The 17,874-nt window shown below is 36.8% G+C and overlaps 1 protein-coding gene across 8 annotated transcripts; it reads right to left on the reverse strand.

The window, feature by feature from the left end:
* Positions 1–8,897: 8,897 nt before the first annotated feature.
* Positions 8,898–16,267, reverse strand: LOC120075317 (transcription factor TGA2.3-like). Of its 8 annotated transcripts, none has more exons than XM_039028597.2 (11): positions 15,930–16,139; positions 15,664–15,726; positions 13,685–13,768; positions 12,816–13,015; positions 12,547–12,621; positions 12,385–12,444; positions 11,690–11,767; positions 11,518–11,569; positions 10,820–11,091; positions 10,217–10,465; positions 8,898–9,306 (listed from the first exon to the last, which is right to left on the reverse strand). In XM_039028597.2, exons 4-11 carry the CDS (start codon positions 12,882–12,884, stop codon positions 9,160–9,162), a joined length of 1,002 nt encoding a protein of 333 aa, XP_038884525.1. In that variant the 5' UTR covers positions 12,885–13,015; positions 13,685–13,768; positions 15,664–15,726; positions 15,930–16,139; the 3' UTR covers positions 8,898–9,159. The 8 variants fall into 8 exon arrangements, with proteins under 8 accessions (XP_038884525.1, XP_038884526.1, XP_090168924.1 ...); XM_039028598.2 differs by having other exon boundaries at positions 15,660–15,726; XM_090312798.1 differs by having other exon boundaries at positions 15,816–16,049.
* Positions 16,268–17,874: the final 1,607 nt, after the last annotated feature.

Genomic DNA, 17,874 nt, shown 5'->3' on the forward strand with positions numbered 1-17,874 from the left:
AATGGCATATATACATTAATAAATATTAGTACCGTGGCTCCAATCATAGTGGTCGAGCCGTTTCATTTTCCACAGAGTTTTCTTCTTCCTTTTCTTCTTCCTTTTCTTTCTTTCATGGTATCAGAGTTATAAGCATCCTCCTCCTTCGCTTCCATGACGTCAAGCTCAGGAACATCAGAAGAAGACTCAGCTCAATCGGTGATGTCGATTCCAGGTATTCAATCGACCAACCCACCCCCTCCTATTCGAAATCCGATCTCCCTCCCCAATATGGTCCTCCACCGTCACACTTTCATCCACGGTACGCCGGTTTTCCTGCCCATCACTCCTTTCCAACCCAAGTACCACATAATCCCTTCTCCACCTTCCCATCCCCGCAATCACCGGTAGCAAACTTTCCTCACATGTCTAAATCCCTCACGGTCAAACTCTAACGATTCCAACTACCTCCTCTGGAAAAACCAGCTTCTCAACTTGATCATGGGCTACGGCCTTGAAAGCTTCATCGACGACACCTATCCTCAACCTCCAAAGTATCTCGACCCTCAGCAAACACACATCAACCCTCACTTTTCTTATTGGCAAAAATGCAATCGCACCATTATAAGCTGATTCTACTCCTCACTAAATAAAGATAAGATGGGCGAAATCATTGGCTATGAATCAACATTGGAAATTTGGGAAGCCCTTCGCACAGTCTACAAATCATCCTCAACAACTCGAATCATGGGACTCAGATCTCAACTGCAAAGAATAAAGAAGGATGGCCTCACCGTATCCCAGTACCTAGCTCAAATCAAAGACGTTGTCGAGAAGTTTGTTGCCATCGGTGAACCTCTGTCTTATCGCAACCACCTCAGCTATACCCTCGAAGGACTGGTAACGAATACAATCCTTTGTAACTTCTATTCAAAATAGAACTGATCGCCCTTCTATTGCTGATGTTCGCAGCCTCCTCATTGCATATGTTCTCGTTTGGAAAAACAAACTGCCATAGATCAACTCCAACTTGTCCAAGCCAATGCCGCCCACCTTTCTCTCAACTCTTAGAATCGACGTCTACAGTGGCAAGAAAATAGCAGACCACCTTTCAGGCCCCCCTCTCCCAAGCATTCTTCATAATCCACCCTTTTCCCCTGCTACTACTGACTATACTGTCATTCGACCCCCTGCTCGAAATCAGCGATCATCTCCTAACCAACCACCCAACTTCTCCAATCGCCCTCAATTCCAAATTTGCAACAAACTTGGTCATACAGCCTTAGCTTGTTACAACATTGACAACCCCAAATACAGAACTATTCACCCTCCCCAAGCTCATCTCACTCAAACTGTTCCAACCACCAGCCAACCTTTGTCTTATGTAACTTCCTCCCTTGCATCCAAAACCAACCATCCTGATGAAGGCTGGTACATGGACTCTAGAGCCACTCACCACATGACCCCTGATCTGTCCAACATACAACAGGCTACTCCATATTATGGTAGTGAACAAGTTGTGATAGACAATGGCAAGTCTCTTCCCATTTCTCACACTGGCTCTTCCCATTTTCTCTCCCCCCTCTCCAACACCCATGTACATCTCCACTCTGTCCTCTACACTCCTTCCCTCGAAATCTTATTAGCATTGGTCGTTTATGTTATGAAAATCATGCTTATGTTGAATTTTTCCATGACTCATTTGTTGTGAAGGATCTTCGAACCAAGAATCCACTCCTCCGGGGCATACTTGATCGTGGACTCTACAAACTCTCTATCAATCCAGCAACTCCAAGTTCATCCAACTCCTACTTCCATCCCACGGCTCTTGTTTCAACACTTACTGATGTCTCCCTGTGGCATCGCCGCTTAGGGCACCCTTTCATTCCAATAGTTCAATCAGTTTTGTCTAAATGTAGTCTGAAGTACAAAAATAACGCTACTATGTCTGTTTGCAAACACTGTCAAATGGCTAAAAGCCATCGTTTACCATTTTATGCATTTGCCTCTCGTCCCTCCTCCCCCTTTGAAATTGTGTATGTTGATGTATGGGACCCTTCCCCTATAAGTTCAGTGAATGGAGACAAATATTCCCTTCTGTTTATTGATGTTTTCTCTCGTTTCACTTGGATATACACACTAAAAGCAAAATCTGAAGTTGATGCATTATTTTATTGAATAGAAATATGGATTATATGCGTTGATGGAATTACGTTGTGCACTCAAGTTTCCCCAGCGGAATCCAAGTGTAAATTCCTCTAAGTTTCCTGGTAAGTCCAGGGTCGATCACAAGGACTTGTGAAAATGGTTTGTGTTGATAATTTTCTTATGAAAACTTTACGGTAACCGGTAAGTAAATAAGGTGGTTGGTTTGTTGTTGCATTAATGAAAATAATAATAAATGCGATAGAGTTCGAAAAGAGTTGACAATGGAAAATACGATGAATATGTGGTGAATGGGTTAAGAAAGGTTTCAGCTAACACTCCCTAGGTTGCGTTCATGCCTTGCAATCATGCAATATGCATACAATAATAAATCACCTCTCGGTGTGAATGCCACGGCTTCTAAGGCTAGAACGCATGCAAAAAATATGCGATAAGTCTACAGGGTTTATACATAAACCTCTATTTCTATTTATGCGATGACAACATGACATTCACACAAGTATGCGACCGCATAATATCATTTCTATTCGTAAGATGCATGCGATGCAAGTTGACAAACAGAGCTTATCTTTAAGTCCCCATTTCTTGTTTATGCAAGTCTAATCTTGCTCTTTCAAGTCAGATTCTAACCTAGCTCTCTCGAGACATTAGGTTCTTTCTTTAGATTCTCTCTCAAGCAACTCTAAAGGGATGTTTCGCACAGCATAAAACAAGATAATCGCAAGCAATGAACTTCCTAGATCATGTTAGCTTAGTTCCTCTCAACCCATTCAACTAGTTTAGCTACTCATGCGTATTAAGAGAGTGAGCAAATGTAAAAATATAACTTCCATTGAACAGATAAAAGATGAGTACAAAATAACAATGCAAGTATAGTAAAGAGCCTGGAGCAATTTCTTGCCACCAGGTGTTACACTGTTCTACTCGTGCTCTAAAGATGTTCTCTCTTTCGTGAGAGTCAACCCGCTCTCTGCTCTTACGCCCCAAGGTCCTCTTTCGAGCTGCCTTGGACGATCTCCGGCGTCACCACTCTTTTCTAGCTCCGCTGTGAAATGGAAAAGAAAACTATGAACAGAGGTGTGAACTTGTAAGGTGATAAAGTAGTCGACTGCTTAACCCCTTCTCTGAAGAATGCACTTGGTATTTATAGGGCATCGAAGGTGAAAGGCGGCTTCTCTCTCCTGGCTGTACAGATGGGACAGCTTTAATTCCTGACTGATGCGCCAGATAATTGCCACTGATAAAGCTGGATGTACTTTGTGACCGTTATCGGCTGTCAACTTAATTTGGATCCGACTGCTGTCAGCTTTCTGTCTCATCGATCTTAATTGTCCTTTCGTCCGGATATGCCCACCTTGTTGTGGTGATTCTTTTTGGGTGAATATTTACGAGCGTGATCAACACAAAGTCTTGCGGTGAAGTTGAGCTCGACCGATGAATTCCTATGTTCTCAATCTCTGCAATGCGTTAACGCATATTCTGCACAAAAAATACAAAAATCAATAGTTCCATGCGCTGATGCATGCGGCCGCGATATTATAGATTTTATGCTTAATGAATGCATTTTATCATTTTTTTCATCAACGCAATCCAACATTGTTTAATAACTTAGCACTATGATAATGTGCATTTCTGCCCGTTATCAGAAGTCCTCCCTTATTTCACTAAGTTTAAAGCTATGGTATTTACCCAACTTTCTACCCCTATAAAAGCAATTCAAACTGATGGAGGAGGTGAATTCCGAGTTCTCTCACCTGTCCTAGACACCCTCGGTATCCTCCATCGTCTATCCTGCCCCCTACACCCCCCAAAAAAATGGCAATGTTGAAAGAAAGAATCGACATGTTGTCGAGGTAGGACTGTCCATACTAGCTCACTTCTTTGTCCCACACACATTTTGGCCATTTGCCTTCCACACAACCACCTATCTAATAAATCGGACACCTACATCTGTTCTTAAAAACAAGTCTCCCTATGAAGTCCTCTATAATAAACTCCCAGATTACCATCTTCTTAAAGTCTTCAATTGTGCTTGTTTCCCCTTTTTTCGTCCGTTTAATGATAATAAGCTTCAATACTGATCCCACGAATGCATCTTCTTAGGCTACACTTCCTTATACAAAGGATATCTTTGTCTTCACCCAACCTCCAGTCGCATTTATGTTTATAGGCATGTTATATTCAATGAAACCGCTTTTCCCTTTGCAGCCAATCTCTCAACACAAAATCCTTCACAATCGTCCTTTCCTTCTGTCATTTCCATTCTTATCACAATCACCCCTCCCTTCTCCTCCCCACTTAGTCCTTCTACTGCCAGCCTTTATCACAATAATGTTCACCACCATGATTCCTCACATCCATCCTCTATTCTCCCACTCTCCAACTCCTCCTCCCCCCACCAACCTACACCAACCAACCAACACACTGCCTTTGACCTCCAATCCCCTACTCCTACCACACACTTAACTAATTCCCCTATTTTCTCACCTGCACCAACATTAACCCCTGCCTCTGCCTCCTCAACTCACTCTCCTTCACCATCACCAACCATCTCCAACATTTACGACCTACCACACCCTCTCTCCCTCACCATCAATGCCCATTCTATGATCACACGCTCCAAAATGGCATCTTCAAACCCAAGGCATGGCTTTCTGTTGTCACTGACTTGGACAAGGCAGAACCACACTCTTACAAGGAAGCTCTCCTTCATCCCAAATGGCGTCGTGCTATGCTTAAGGAGTATGAGGCCCTCATTCACAACAACACATGGTCCTTGACACCTCTTCCTCAGGATTGTAAGGTCATTGGTAGTAAATGGGTGTTTCGACTTAAAAAAAACCAGTCAGGTAAGATTGATCGTTTTAAAGCCCGTTTAGTCACTCAAGGTTTTAGTCAAGACTATAGCGTTGACTACTTTGAAACATTTAGCCTAGTTGTAAAGCCTACCACCATCAGGATTGTCTTATCCATTGCCTTATCAAACAATTGGGCCATTCGACAACTTGATGTGCACAATGCTTTTCTCAATGGTGACCTATCTGAAGAGGTATACATCAAGCAACCACCGGGCTTTATCAATGATCAATATCCGGATCATGTCCTGCTCCTTCACAAAGCATTGTATGGTCTCAAACAAAGCCCCCGTGCGTGGTTCTCCAAGCTTAGCACATGTCTGATGCAGTGGGGTTTTTTAAATGCAAAATTTGATACGTCCATGTTCATCTTTCGCAGTAATCATTACTTAATCATTTTTCTCATCTATGTTGATGATATCATTGTAACTAGCAATAACCCTTCCCTCACTTAACACTTTATCAACTGTTTACATACTTAGTTTGCACTCAAGGACCTTGATGATCTCTCATTCTTTCTTGGCATTCAAGTAGCTCGCTCATCCAATTTTTTACACTTATCTTAAACTAAATATATTCACAGCCTGTTGGATCGCGCAAGCCTCTCTGATTGTAAGGCCATTCATTCCCCCATGGCTTTTAGTACTACTTTGTCTCTCACTGATGGACTCCCTCTGGACAATCCTTCTGAGTATAAGAGTTTGGTAGGAGCCTCCAATACTACACTCTAACCAGGCCCGATATCAGCTTCAGTGTCAACAAGTTATGTTAGTTCATGCACGCCCCAACTTCTTCACACCTTCAAGCAGCAAAAAGGTTTCTTCGTTACCTCAAAGGCACTGTCAATCATGGTATCCTACTGTCCAAATCCCCTATTTTAGCCTTAACCTGCTACACTGATGTTGATTGGGCCAGCTGCCCGGACGACCGATGAAGCACAAGTGGCTTCTGTGTCTTCTTAGGTTCAAGCCTCATATCATGGTGCTCCTCCAAGCAAAAGGTGGTCTTCCGGTCCAGTGCTGAATCAGAGTACTGTGGCCTCTCCAATGTTGTTTCCGAATTACTCTGGATCCAATCAGTCCTGACTGAAATTGGCATTGGCCCAATCTCAACGCCTCTTCTGCTCTGCAACAATCTGAGTGCCACCTACATGGCTACCAACCCCGTTTTACACAATCGCACCAAACACCTTGAGATTGATCTTCACTTCCTTAGAGAAAAGGTGGCTACTAAACAACTTTCAGTAAGATTTGTTCCCTCCGAAGACCAAGTTGCAAACATCATGACCAAGGCCTTACCAAGTCCCCGCTTTCTCAATCTCAAGACCAAGCTCACAGTTGCGGCAACTCTTCGTTCGCTTGCTGGGGATGATAAAATAGCTATTCAATTTCAATATATGTAATTTTTCCATTCCTTCTTCTTTTCATTTTTTCACTGTTTTTCTATTACCATTTTATTGTCTCTCTCTTAGTTGTTATCGGTTTCCTATCAGTGTATGACAAATGGCATATATGCATTAATAAATATTAGTACAGTGGCTCCGATCACAATGGTCGACCCGTTTCATTTTCCACAGACTTTTCTTCTTCCTTTTCTTTCTTTCAATAGCAAGCACTTCCAGGTTCTTAATCCTCCATTCACAACTACCTTTTCGCATCTCGCACAAACAAGAGATTCAGCGAAATCACAAATGATTTAGCTAATCCCACCCACAAGTGAATCTTTTAGATTCATGAAGCTCCAAGACTCTTAAGGCTGCTACTCGTCCTTGTATGCTTATTACTCTTATTCATATGTGGGTTTGAAAATTTATTGAATTTTTACTTATTAATTGGGAAGGGCATAACATTACATAAGTTTATCTATTGCTCTAATCCCAATGTTAAATCAGTGACTGATCCAAAAGCTTAAACTGATAGATAAAAGTAAATTTAATATTATATCAATGTTTTAACATTCTCTCTCACTTATGGGATTGACATATGTAAAAGACCCAACAAGAAATTTGAACACATGACAGTCTGAACTTCCTACTCTGGTATCATATTATCATCCATTAACAAACTTAGTAAGAGGAAGAGCCTTCCCACACAAAATGTTAAGACCTTTTTTTCTTATGAAAATAATTTAGAAGATCAATGTATGATAATTAACCTGCCTTTTTTAATATTTTTTTAAAAGAACTTATTACTATTGCATTTAAGTCGGCATAATGTGATGATTGGTTTTAGTGTTGATTGAGATGGTGATAAGGTACAAATAGATTAGGATGATTGGCCATAGACGAATTGAAAATTAAATCAATTAATTTTTACGTCAGTCTAATTTTTTGCCAACTTAATTCAATAGTATTAATATATGATCTGATCTATAGGGTCGAAAATTCAATCCTTCACCCTTATAATTATTGTTGTACTAAAAAAGTCTAATTTTGACATTTTATTTCAATATAAACAAACAACATAACATAACATAGTTATCGTTACAATTTATATTAACTTATAAATAGATTGACTATTTGATTTCTTTTTAAAGAATATCCAACTCCATACTGTTCCTCAAAAAGGGGGGGGGGAAAAGTTCCATACAAAATAATGTGATAGAAACATAATTGTAATTTATTTAACTGGGAGTAATATTAGTTGAAATTACATTATTTTTATCCTTTGTTTAGGAGAACAAACCAACAATCAAAAGTGTCTATCTTGCTCAACAAGGGTAAGCAACCAGTAAAAATAAAATAAAATAAAATTCCCAAATTTGCAATCCCACCCATCACGCAATATCATTAGGAACAAAGTTTTGTGGGCTGGAGTTGTTTGGAATGCTAGAATGTGATCAAAATCACTAGAAATCATGTGTATTGAAATGGGTGAAATATCGAGGATGGAATGGAAATGAGATTGTGATACACGAAAACAATGGAAAAGATGGTTGGGTTGAAAACTACGGAAACGAAATAAATTTGGTATTATAAATCGGATCCAACATCCAAAATGCTCAATCTAAACATGATTTTGGATTGCATTTCATTCTAAACTCATCCCATTCCAACAAAACAAACAAGATCTTAGTGCATGTTTGGGAATAATTTTTAAAATAATTAAAATCACTTTTGTGATGTTCAAAATCACTTCGGAACTCATTTTTAATCACACAAAATCAATTTAATGTTTAATTTTATACTTTTGAATGTAATTTGTATTATATCAAAATCGATTTTGAATGATTAAAAGCATGTTTCAGAGTTATTTTAAAAGTGACAAGTGATTTTAACCATTTCAAAATCACTTCTAGACATACTCAATGTGCTTGAAAATCGATACCAAACTAGTAAGTAATCAACTAATTCATTCACGATTAAATAATAGAATTAAAATTTTGAAATAATTATAAATAAATAAACCAACTTATTTACAAATATAACAAAATGATAGTCTATCAATAATAGACACTGATAAATGTTTATTAATATCTATCACTAATGGATAGTGATACTTTATTATATTTGAAAATATTTCCAACGGTTTTTCCATTTAAAACAATTACTATAAGCTTTTTACAAACAAAAACATGCCTGATATTTTTATTATTATATAAGAAATCAAATTTTCATAGAGAAAAAATGAAGGAAAACAACAAATGATGGAGACACCTAACACCAAAAAACACACGATAGAAATGTGTGGTCATGACGATATTGTGGTTCAAAAAGTACTTCTCTTTGTAATGAAAGCGAAAGTATACCAAAATAAAAGTTGTTATATAGTTGTCAAATCAAACATAGCTCAATTGATATTTGAATGTGCTAGAAACCACGAGGTTCGTAGTTCGAATCCCCTTCTTTCAATCGTACTAAAAAAAAGAAAAAAAAAAGTTGTTACATAGTTTGGTAGGTTTGTTTTTTATAGGACTATTATTAATTTACTTGAGAAACAATGGAAGTTGAGTTAGTTTGTGTTGATATTTATACAGATGTAACAAGAACACCTAAAATACCAAATTACAAGCAAATTATTCTTTGTGACAGATCATCTCAATTCTAAGAAGGGGGGGCATTGCCAATGAATTAAAAAAAGGTGTTACCTTAACTGCTCCTTTGATGTCTCTGCAGTGTCACCATGACCTAGCTTTGGTTAAACTAAACAAAGAAGCTCTCTTACTCTCTTGGACGAGCAAGCCAGAGCGAACTAAGAGCTCGTAGTCTTGATAAGTAGTCATGTATGGCAAGAAGCGCACGAGCAGACTGACGAGTTGTCAATATTCGGTGCATTTGTTGAAGTGTCTGTTGTCGCAAATTGTCGGCCTGGAATTCGAGAACCCAAGTATAATACAGAAAAAGGAAGAAAAAAATAGTCATTTTGATAAAACTGTAACTGCACGAGACGGAATCATAAAAGGCATTGCAAAGTACATGTTTCTGGATCACACAGCCATGGAGTTTTTGAAATGCTAGAGCATAAACGATGTGAAAATGGAATATGTTTCTGGATCTTGAATCAGTTACCTATAATTTGTAAGATTCAACAAAGGGACATGTTTAAATTTCATATGATAATTACCATTTTGTGCAAGAACAGGTTGCTTTATTCATATTACAGAAGATAGATATGAAACAAATAAAAACCAAATGGAAAAATATTTTTTTGGCCCCTAGGCCCTAGTTTTTAGGTCTACTTTTCGTTTGGTCCCTATATTCCAAAATGTTATACTTTTAGTCCTTAATTTTTTAGTTTGATTTCAATTTAATCTCTAGGTTTCAAGATGTTACAATTTTTCCTTGAGGTTTGAGTTTTGTTTAATTTAGTCCTTAGGTCTCAAAAAACTTTACGCTTTTAACCTCGATTTTGAAACCTAAAGATCAAATGAAAACCAGATCCAAAACCTAGAGACCAAATGTATTTTTTCCAAAATCAAATCATTTTGAAATGATCCATTAAGGATTAAACAAATCATGGGTCACAAAACAATTTTTTTTAAAAAAAAATTCAACCGTTTCCAGGGGTGCAAAATTAAACCATCAACCTTTGGAATGTAAATTAGTGCTTTATCCACTAGACTCGAGTTTTGAACTATTTAACATGAAACAATGGCCCTTACTCTGTACCGGGTGGGGCGACAATTCAATTCCAGAAAAGTAGGGAAGGGGAACCTTACCAAAATGGAAAACAAGAAAAAATGTACACACACATATATATACAGTTGAAGAGACTTACTTGGCGTATAAAGCCCTCGAGAGTCCCAAGTTTACCCATGGCCATGGCCATTTGACCCATGTAGTTTGCGACGTTCCCTGACGAACCGGAGGAGCCGAGAGCTCCACTCGATAATGTCTCTGCCAGGGACTGTTGCAAGGCCTCCATCCCTTGTGATAATGCATCTTCTGCCTGCTGCGATGATTGCTGCAAGTTTGTGATTCCCACCAACTGCTGCTCTGTTAGAGGCTCCAGTTGATTTACAAGAAGCTGCAACATTATCATTCCTTAATAACTTCTAGAAGCATAAAGAACATAGAAAAATGCTCAGATGAAGAACACAACAGAAACAACATTAACATTCTCTAGGAGAGTCTTAAAGTAACCAGAATCAAGTGTTCCATGCAATCACAAAGAAATGCTTAGATTACATGCATAGTAGTATCTTTCTAATAACGGTTTTAATAGTTTATATGATATTAAAACAGGAACATATCCATATTATCTTTCCATTGTTTTCTTGCCACTTCCACATTAGCATATTTTGCCACCACAATCTCAGTTTTTTGCTTTTTACTTTTTACATATATATATATAGAGAGAGAGAGAGAAAGCATTAATCACCTTTAGAAGCTCAGATGAACGAAAACCCCCGAGCCATAGAAAACATCTTTCTGCAGGTGTTTTCCACATGCCTGATAATAAATGGAAAACGTCAGCCTTTGCTGCATTTCCCTTGAGCTTAAAGAGCTCATCATAATGAACCAAGATGCCGTCGACAATAATACGCAGTTCCGGGTCACTTGCATGAGAATTAACAGCCGATCTCAATTCGTTCAGTTGACGGTTGTGATCTTCAAGCCATCGAGCATATTCTACATCAAATGCCATGGCCCCTGCAAAAAGATAGTAATGCATACATCAGTTCACGTTGCAGCAGAGCCGAGGACCAAATTAGAGGGAAAAATCATGAACACTTGATTCTATTCTTTAAACAGATAATGGGCACAAAATCTTGAAGGTGCACTTCTTTTTTATAAGAAACAATGCTTTATCATTCTTCCTTCTTCCCCTTTTTCTCAACTTCATTAATGACCATCTCGAACAAACATTTCAGGATGTGATACAGGCAGTGAATTGAAGAAAAACTCGAGCAAATTGATTAAATGTGGTTTTTACACTTCAAATTGAAGGGAAAATCTTGACAAAACAGATGCTAACATCTATGGAATTAGAAGCATAAACAAACATAACAACACATTTCTAAAGTTAACATAACAAAACAGAGAGGAGAGACAAATATTAGGAGAGAGATAGAATACCATTTCCACTCATTGAATGGGTGTGGTCACCGGAGCTTGATATGAAAATTCCCTATGAAGAGGCATGACAAAGATGAGCATAGTGAACTTCAAATGCAGAAACCCGAAGAGAGTGATATTTAAAAAACACATGATGAAAATATTGATACATTCATTTGATAGAAAATATAACCTGCTGTCGTGCTCGCTGAAGCTCCTGCTCAAGTTGTGTCAACTTTAATCGACTGCTCTCTAGCTGTTGAACGTACGCCTGCACATGGATGTGACTCAATAGGGAAAACTCATAATAACCAGAGTATACATGCAACCAAACAAAAAAGGGCAACTGCATGTATATTGTTGATACAAGATGAACAAAATTTTAAAATGAAGGTTGTCAAATCCCGAAGAAAGGCATGTCAGTCATTCAATGAACGTTCACATATCACAGAGCATCTTCCAACAGAATCCTCCTTTTGTTCTCAAAGAAGAAAACAATTCAATCAATAAAATTGGCCCTTAACATTGATTCATTAGGATTTTATTCACAATGTATCTGTACCGAACCATGTCATTATTCAAAAATTTATTCAGCTGCTTACACCTAGGTTATAAGCATTTTGGTGAAAGCAAGCTACAAGGAGAAAAACAACACACATTAGTGGATGGTTAAGGCCTAGACTAAGCTGTTGATTGTTATTTGAGAAAAGGGAAAGTAATACCAGCTTAAAATATCATGAGGAATGCTATTAGTCAATTAGCATTCACCTCAAAGGTATAAAATCAAATCCAAATGTTAAAGATATATTGCAAAGATGTGAATTTATTATCTAACTGAACTAAGCACTAACAACAATAATGAAATGAAGTATAAATTTTAAGCCATACTTTTTTTCTCAATCGGCTTTTCCTTGCAGCCTCACGATTTTGTGCTAGCCGGCGAAGAGTCTGCAAAATGATTATTGCATTGCTTAGTGTTAGTGAAATATCATTAATACATATTTTGATGAACTCAAGAATTAATTAGAAAAGTGATCCAGAGAATACAACCTTCTGATCAGTTTTATCCTTTGATCTGTCACTAGAATCAGAAGCCATAGTAAGAGCAAGTTGGCCTCTATCAGGCTGCAAAATGAAAGGAAATTAGATTATGGAAATGACAAGAGTCAGATTTTCATTAACTAGAGAACCAAAATTATCCAGGCCGGCATCTCATAAAAGGAATTCTGTATTGAATCCCTGAGAATAAAAATATCATAAACAAAAAATACACTGAGGATGAAGGGGCTGGGTGATGTGAATATGAAGTAGTACATTACCCTCCGGCTTTTTTCATCTGTGTCCCCATCTGTTGAGATATCAGTCCTGGGACTGCCCTCAGTAGCCATGGAAGCCCTCTTCTTGTTTATATATTACCAATCAATATAGCAACCTAATGTGGTAGAACCTTATGATGAACCAAGCTCCACAACGCACACAAAAAGTGGAGTTATCAGCTGTCTGGTGAACCCGTACACAGCTATGGAGTTATGTCAATGAACATAATGTTAATTAACTAACACAAAAGGAGTATCCTCTGGCAACAAAAATGTTCACAGTGAGCTTGAAGCTTAAAATATTTGGGGGCCTTCTGGTAGATACCTTCATTTAGTTTTTAGTTGGGGAGATACCTTCTTCCCTATAGCTCTTTTTGTATCCATTTTGCTCTATATATAAAATGTACCTAATTTATATATATTTTTAAAAAAATCCAAGACTTCATTGTCACTTGAACTATCTCGACCTTGGCCATTTCCTAAGACATCTATACATATATAATTTTTTCTTCCATTAAAAAAAAATAACAATCCATTCTAGGATATCATCAGCTCGTTTCCAGCATAAAGTATCTCAGCATCAGATTACAATATATTATCTATTTCCATTATAAGATGCGGAACCACATATTTACATTTCCTGAATTGAAAAATCCTTTTTTTTAAAAGCTTTCATAGAAACCAAAGATTAGTAGATAGTCAATTTGATTGCACTCTCCTGGCATGGTGTAATTCATTAGGTTTCTAAAAATAATAGATAGTATAAAGAAGAAACAAATAAGGATGAAGAATACATTTAAAAAGCACCCAAAACACAACAGTTTTAATCCCAGTTCACTAAGTAATGCTAGATACTATCAAGAGAAGCTTACATTAAACAAATCCCATGAACAGATGGAGAACCACTTGGTTTAATAGCTTCCTCTAAAGGATGACCACTTGATTTCTCACATGTCCTGAATCAGAAATGCAAGAAGAGTGGATTGATTGTCTTCCTGTGCAACTAAGAATACCAACCCATCAATTTATGAGTTTATCCATCAAATCTTAATTGGTCCTCAGCGGCATCTTTTGAAGAACCTTTTGCGGGAGAGGTATCTTTTTCAAATTTTTAAAGAATTGCTTTCATGCTTCCAGCATAGCACCCGATAATGGTTTTTGTGATTATACCTTGAATATAATTCTTTTGAATTGAAATGCCTTTGCATACTCACCTTTGTTTGAATTTCTTTTTCATAGTTAAAATTTGTCATGTGACCACAAAATGCTTTTAAATATAACACAGATTGTATAAACCCATGTAGCTCAAATAGGTCCACACCATACAGACAATGTGAAACAAATACACCAATGGGAACATTTCATGAGACAAAGCTCTACAAAAAATATATCATATGATGTTGCTCAAATAGTTCAACTCCATTTAAACGATTGAAAAAACAAAAAACAATAACTAAGGCAAGGAAAACCTGAGCAAGTGATGGGCATCCAATACTCAAGTGTACATCAAAAAAGAGAAGCGAAAAGGGCATGACAGGGGGGTTATTTGTGTACTAATTAATTGTTTGTAATTCTTGTAACTAATAGTTGTAACAGAAGAAGGGACGGAGTGAAGTGAGTGAGATGTAAGGGGTAACTCAGCAAAGGAGTCACATAAGTAATGCCTATGATATAATTCTCAGCATTCAGATTTTGAAATCCAATCGTTGGGATAGCTAGTTTATATCAGTGAATTGGATCTATGGCTGACACAACTTCGTCCATGGGGACAGGACAGAGAATGGAAAAGGCAGTTCTTAAGAATTTTTGGGAAACTAAGGGACTTCAAATCAATGAACCAAATCAAATTCACATTAAGATGCATTCGAAGTGTAATTTTTTTTCCCGTTTTATACTGAATAACAGTAAAATGAAAAAGTACAGTCAAGTTTGAGTATTCACAACATCAGATACATACTGCAGTTAGGCATCTAGGGGATCCTACACAGAACTTCAGAAGGGACCAAACAAGAGAAATGTACAATATAAGTTAATGTATAACATCTTCTCATCTATTTTTTTAGATGTCTGATAGTAGAAGGATTGAGATACCAAAAAAACAAAATATTAGAATAAAGTTGCAGTATCTTGCATATGTAGAAAGAGCATTAAATAAAAAGGGGACTAGAAACAAGTTTAAAAAACCAGAAGCTTTAAAATTGGCAACAAAATACAAAAGTTGTTTCAATATAAGAAAGCCTCCATCAAACAAATAAATATTAGAAATTCCCCTGCCTTCCAAAAGCGCAGGCAACAAGACTCTTCAATTATCAGTAATTATAAAAAGAATAATAGAAATGAAGAAGTACAAATATTTAAGCTGAATAACTCTGGAAGCCAAAAAAGTTATAATCTAGGATAACAAGGCATCTATATGCCTAGCATACATCAATTTTCAAATCTATTCTAATCTCAATCTAGAATATCCAAAAATGCATTGGTCCACAAAATTTTAGCTTTACCAGCTGAGGCAAAAAACTAAGTTGACATATTACACAGGCAAAAGAAGATCAACTAAAGGAAAATACAGATCCACTCCAAATATTACAACAGCCATCACAGCGATACCAGAGTCACTCAAAAGTGAACAGCAAGCATTCAAATTTCAGATTGCACAGAAACAAAATTCAGTACTAACAAAAAGATAAGCAGATGCCAGAAACGACTGCTGAACTACAGAAACATCTGAACGAATTCTCAACCATTAATCACATCAAACCAATCCAAGAAACTCAAGAAACCAAATGATTAGAAAGAGTGAATCCGCTAAATTGTCAACGGGGCTACAAAAAAAACCAAGTTTCATACCGACCCATTAAACTCAATGACTATGCTAACCCAAAGAAAGCGGTAGCACCCACGATTCCCCAAAACACTGCGAGTCAAAAAGAAGTAATTTCAGCACTGTGAGAAACCCAGATACCCAAAATCAACAAGACCCCAAAAAACAATCAACCACTGTACATGTAAGTTAGGCAAACACCCAAATGGCCAAAATCAGCTCAAATTTGTAGCTCACTGACTTAAAGACCTACTTCAAAACTTGGTGATGATTACTAGTTTCTTCCTGAAACTCACCTGGGTAACTAACGAAGACGATAATGCTACTGGGTCCTTACTGAAATCTGTGTGGGTGAATCGTAAGGAGGTCTTAGGGGGTTTGTTCAAGGCCACGCCAATCTCTAGACGAACCGTTGCGTGAAAATGTTCCACTTTCCAAGGACTAATTGTCTGCAATTACTGTTTCTTTTGTATATATATATTTGAAGTATTAGACCCTTTTGACGTGAGTTGTCTTTTAGCCTTCGAAAAGCTTTTTTTACTTCGTCTTCGACGGTGTCAGAAAGGCGAAATTCAGAAAATAGTGCGACGCCAATTTGACGAGAGAGTCCAATTTTGGGTTTCTAGTTTAGTTTATTGTCAGTAAACGAGCAGTAATCAAATCTCTAGCTATGATTTGTGCAGTTTTTTCTCAAGTGTTTGTTTTGCCATTCAGAGAGGAATATCAAATATGGCCCCATATGAAGGTTTAAATTGCTCTTCCATTCCAAAGGCCAAAAAGTTAAATTATTGAAAATTCTAGTGATTGTTTTTCACAGTTCAACCATTGTAGGATGGTGAATCAAATTATTCTTTTTTACCATGATAATTGATGTCGTATTGATTGAGTTTCGACTCAAATTGAATTTTAAATTAAATTTTTTTTGTTGTTAAGAATTAGGATGAGCCAAAATTGTGCAGAAAGTTTTAATTTTTAATTTAAGTATAGAAAGCATCAATAGTGAGTCACAATCAACTTATTAAATTAAAAAAATTGAGGGAAATAGATGGATACAAGAGGAGTGCCTAGATGTATTGGATATTGAAAAGATACTAATAGAAAAAAGACTAAAAGCTCACTTTTCCCCCAAATGATAGATCTATGTAATGACAATTTTAGAATATATTTGGAATGCATTTTCAATTATTTAATTTAGAAAATAAGTCATTTTAGAAAAAATTGGAGTGTTACACAACACTCAAAATAATTTTTGAAGAGTATTTTTAACCATTTTTGTTAAAATAAAAACAATTTTTTAAAAAAAACATTTTTTTCTTAAGTTAATCCAAACAGACTTTTAAACTAATTTGATTTATTGAAGGTGAGAGAAATTAAATTTTATGATATAGCCATATAATTTTAAAATATAATTGTTCTTAATCATAAAAAAAAAGAGTAACAAAATATAAACTCAAAAGACTATGTCCCAAGTATATTTTGCCCACCGATCCTCTAAAAACTGTACGTACATGTCTCTCTATCTAATTCACTGAACAATCGAAATTACGTACTTTGTTATAACCTCCCTACCTCCTGATTAAGTGCTAGAAAGTGAGCCTCTAGGTGCTATTTTTGCTACCAATCCATCGCTTGTTAGACTAATTTGGGCGATATATTGTCTACTAGTGAAATGAAATTTTACCGTCACATTTGATCTTAAGCTAATTCTTGAGTCTCCTTTGTGATGATGTAACTGTAAAATTTGCAATCTCATTGTTTAACAATTTGGTGACTCTTCAAGCGAATCGCACTCTGCCCTAATTACTCAAGTGGACTATGTAAAGATAGTAGTGAGGCCTTCAATGATGGTCATATGACCATCTTTACATTGCATTTTGTTGTTAAGTTTTTCAATTCAATTAGTCAAACTCTTCCTAAATTTGCCTCTTAATTTAAACTCTTTCCATGCCTCAATTTGTTCCTAGTTCAACAATGCATGATTAGTATTTAATTTCCAAACAATCTTCTACAAGAATCTCCACTCTTTAGTAGCTACAAATTTCTTGGTAGTCTTGCATTTCCAACAAAGATGTGTTGACGTTCTTCCAACACAAAACACACAGAGTCAATTTGGATCCCTTTTAGACATATTAACTTTTACTGCATGAGACTATGTATAGATTTTTCAATAACAAGTTTTTAGTTTGTGCCAAGGCTTTTTGCCTTCCAAAAATATTTTCATTTTTTGCTAGTCAAATTTAA

Source organism: Benincasa hispida, chromosome 4 (genome assembly GCF_027475165.1).
Source record: "Benincasa hispida cultivar pf3 chromosome 4, pf3_genome.v1.1, whole genome shotgun sequence".
Classification (NCBI taxonomy): Eukaryota; Viridiplantae; Streptophyta; class Magnoliopsida; order Cucurbitales; family Cucurbitaceae; genus Benincasa; species Benincasa hispida.

Bases quoted from the DNA above. Each gene is read 5' to 3' on its own strand.
- LOC120075317 (XM_039028599.2), bottom strand. From the start codon at position 12,884: ATGGCTACTGAGGGCAGTCCCAGGACTGATATCTCAACAGATGGGGAC. The intron at 11,768-12,384 runs GTATGGCTTAAA...ATCCATGTGCAG, and splicing joins AAAGCCGATTGAGAAAAAAA to GCGTACGTTCAACAGCTAGA. The intron at 11,570-11,689 runs GTTATATTTTCT...GCCTCTTCATAG, and splicing joins TTCAGCGAGCACGACAGCAG to GGAATTTTCATATCAAGCTC.